At 41.5% G+C, this 2,956-nt stretch overlaps 1 protein-coding gene across 1 annotated transcript; it reads right to left on the reverse strand.

The window, feature by feature from the left end:
• Nucleotides 1–257: 257 nt before the first annotated feature.
• Nucleotides 258–2,305, reverse strand: LOC104293779 (TRAF-type zinc finger domain-containing protein 1-like; the record flags this gene model as incomplete). Its single annotated transcript, XM_009893306.1, is given in 3 exon segments — nt 258–527; nt 1,907–1,960; nt 1,963–2,305. Coding segments are annotated over 3 exon segments (667 nt in total), but the record flags the coding sequence as incomplete, so codon positions are not given.
• Between the last annotated feature and the right edge of the window lie 651 nt (nt 2,306–2,956).

Below are 2,956 nucleotides of genomic sequence, written 5' to 3' on the forward strand. Positions count from 1 at the left end.
ACTAATATTGCTAAGTTTTGAGGGAGCAGAAGAAAACACTTAAGAGAGGAAGGAGAAATGGTACTCATGGAGAGTTTTAAATCCTGTGTAGTAATTATCTAAAAATGATTTAGAGGGAGTCTCAAAGAGACTCATTTTAACAGTTTAAAATACCTAAATAATCTTTGACATTCCCAATCCAAGAATCCTCTCTTTCTTTCTCCCTTCCCTCAACCGTTAAGGAAAAAAAACCCAACCACAACAGAGTTTATACTTACTTTTTAAGTGGTTTGATGTGCTAAAAGACACTAAAGAGTCACAGGAGAAGATATTTGACTTGTCTGGTTCATTAAGACAGGCCGATGGCACAGACTCTTTGGTGTAGTAGTTTTCCCAGAAGTCACTGTGAATTTCAGCTGCAGTATTATTGTGAGGATTGTTCTCATTTTGCAGGCTCAGAGCCAACACGTAGTCTAAATCGGCGTTCCACTCGTCATAAAGTGAGGAATGAGTGTTTCCATTTCTCCCCAACTGCTCCAGTTCATCCTCTTCAAAAGATAAATATCATAAAATTGAGAGAACGTTAAATGTGCAACAAGCAGTTCACTTCTGTGCATTAAACTAGCTCAGCCATGAGGGTTTCACCCGTGCACATGAGGACAATCATGGAGGTCAGCATTTCACAGCCTAGAAGGACACCTGTATCAAATTCAGGAGGAAGAAGGAAAACAGTCATCCTATTTGTGTTTGTAACAAGCAAAAAAGGAGAAAAAGAAGAAAGCTGTTCCTCTTACTCCAAAAGCTTGAACTTAAGCTTCTTTGGGAGCTTTACAAAGCTGCTGAGGAGCTTTCTGTGACCTACACCGTGAACAAGGTCCAATTAACACACTGTAGTCTTGTCCCTTTTACAAGGCTGAAACACTTCAGCTTTGTTTTTTCAATGTATCAATGGGAAACCAAATTCCTTTTAATGATATTCCATTTGACAACAGTGGGAATTCTATATGTACAGAAGAAAACCATGAAATGTTTTCTGGTAGGAAAACTACAATCTGAGAAGGAAAGCAGGGTTCCAGAACAGGGCCCTAGACTCAACGAATGATGCCTAAAGACAGGCTAAGTGCTCCTCACCCCTGCTGGCCTGTTTCAAATCTCTCTGCTATTTCATTTGTACTGATTGCATGAGAATTTAAAACAAAGCTTTCATGTGCATAAAAATACTACTTGTGAACACCCTTTGGCAGTCAGTGCAAGTGGCCTGCAAGTTACAGCTCTCCAGATTACTCAGCTTTATTGACTAAGCCCAGAAGTTATTTCTACAAGCTGGGCAGTGTTCTCCAGTGAAGACTGTAATTTGGCATTCTGCAGTGTTAAATCCTGAGCAGCCCACAGCAAAAATTAGAGCACAGATTCAGCCAAGAGCTCATGGAAAGGCTATGTACTAAGTGTGACATGACGCCCTGCGTGTGGAGTTGGAGATGGGAGGCTTAGGAAAGAGCAGAGGCATTGATAATTGTCTCAGCTGTGTCCAAAGAGGATGTTACTGCAGAAATGCGCAGCACTACATATGTGAACCCACATCCAGATCTTACCTACTCTTCTACTTAACTGAAGTAAAAAGGAGTGCAGCTGCTAAACAAAAAGGGACAGAATCTACAGTGAGCAAACAACTCCAATTTTGTTTTTAAGCTAGACACTTTGAGGCAAAATAACAGGCAGAGGACTGGGCTTTCACACCAGGTACCTCAGCAGTCCCCCATTCAGCTGGCGTATAGCTTTGGAGTCCTATTCCACCGTAACGTAGTCCCACTCACAGTGCCTCTGGAGCTTTCATTATTCAGTATTTTCACATAAAGCAATTACGGAACCTTACACTTGGATCAGTTGCCAAATGTCAAATTAGAAGCCGCTCTTCTCTACGCCTTACCTCACTTTTGATTTCTTTGCACTGCTGAAACATCTCTTCTGCTAATGTCCTTAACGTGCTTTGTCTCCTACAAATCTGCTTTTCTAGCACCCTGGGCACTCTCCACAGAGGCCCAGCGTAGTTACCTGATCTCAGTCGGTCTCTAACGTCCCGAAGGGCGTGCAAATCTGCATCCTCATCCTCAAACCGAGGCACTGCTCTGCTTCCTCTTACTTGTTTCACCTCTTGCCCACAGACTCGAGGATGCTCTTTTAGATCTTTCATCATGATGTTACGACTGCACCCACCACATCTCTCAGTCCTAGCTCCGCAGTAGATTTCATGCTCCTGGAGCTTGTTGAAAGCGAGCTGTATGTCACAGTACTGGCAGAGGGCAGGACGCAGAGGGCATGCTGACGCCTGACAAAAAGAAAGAGGGATTATTCTTCACATATGGAAGACTGAGGCAAAGGTGGAGGGAGGTTCTCAGTTTGCTTAAGAGTTGAGCCATCTATTGTTTCTTTAGCTAGACCCAAAGCTACACTAAACAATAGCCTGGAATAAGATACTATGTGAGAAATGTAAGAACAACGCGTTGTATAACCTGTGTAGTCATAAACATGCCAGCTGAAGCACTCCAAATACTCACAACGTTTTTTTAAAACCTGTAACACTTGGATAGCAGATTCACATAGTGCTTTTTGAAGTTAACTTTCAGATACGGTCTTGACATCCAGTACTAATCACATTTCATTCAGTACTGCTAATAAACATGTTAGCATGTTCTGTTAGGGAACAGATCTACAGCATATTTACTACTCAACAAAAATTGCTTGCTTATGTTCTTTACCCTACAGGGAATGACAGGTAAGCTGCCCTTCAAAAGGGGTTAAACATAGATGAAATACATGTTATAATTACAGATGCTGCAATAATACATCATCAATACATCAAAACATACATCAATACATCGTGTTTTACAAACAAAACTAAAAGCGCTACACACAAATGTGCAGGATAAACTACTTCCAGGGTTTTGAACTGGACATATCTTCAAAGAAAATCCCTTTT

Source organism: Charadrius vociferus, unplaced genomic scaffold, assembly GCF_000708025.1.
Source record: "Charadrius vociferus isolate BGI_N301 unplaced genomic scaffold, ASM70802v2 C16172465, whole genome shotgun sequence".
Classification (NCBI taxonomy): domain Eukaryota; kingdom Metazoa; phylum Chordata; class Aves; order Charadriiformes; family Charadriidae; genus Charadrius; species Charadrius vociferus.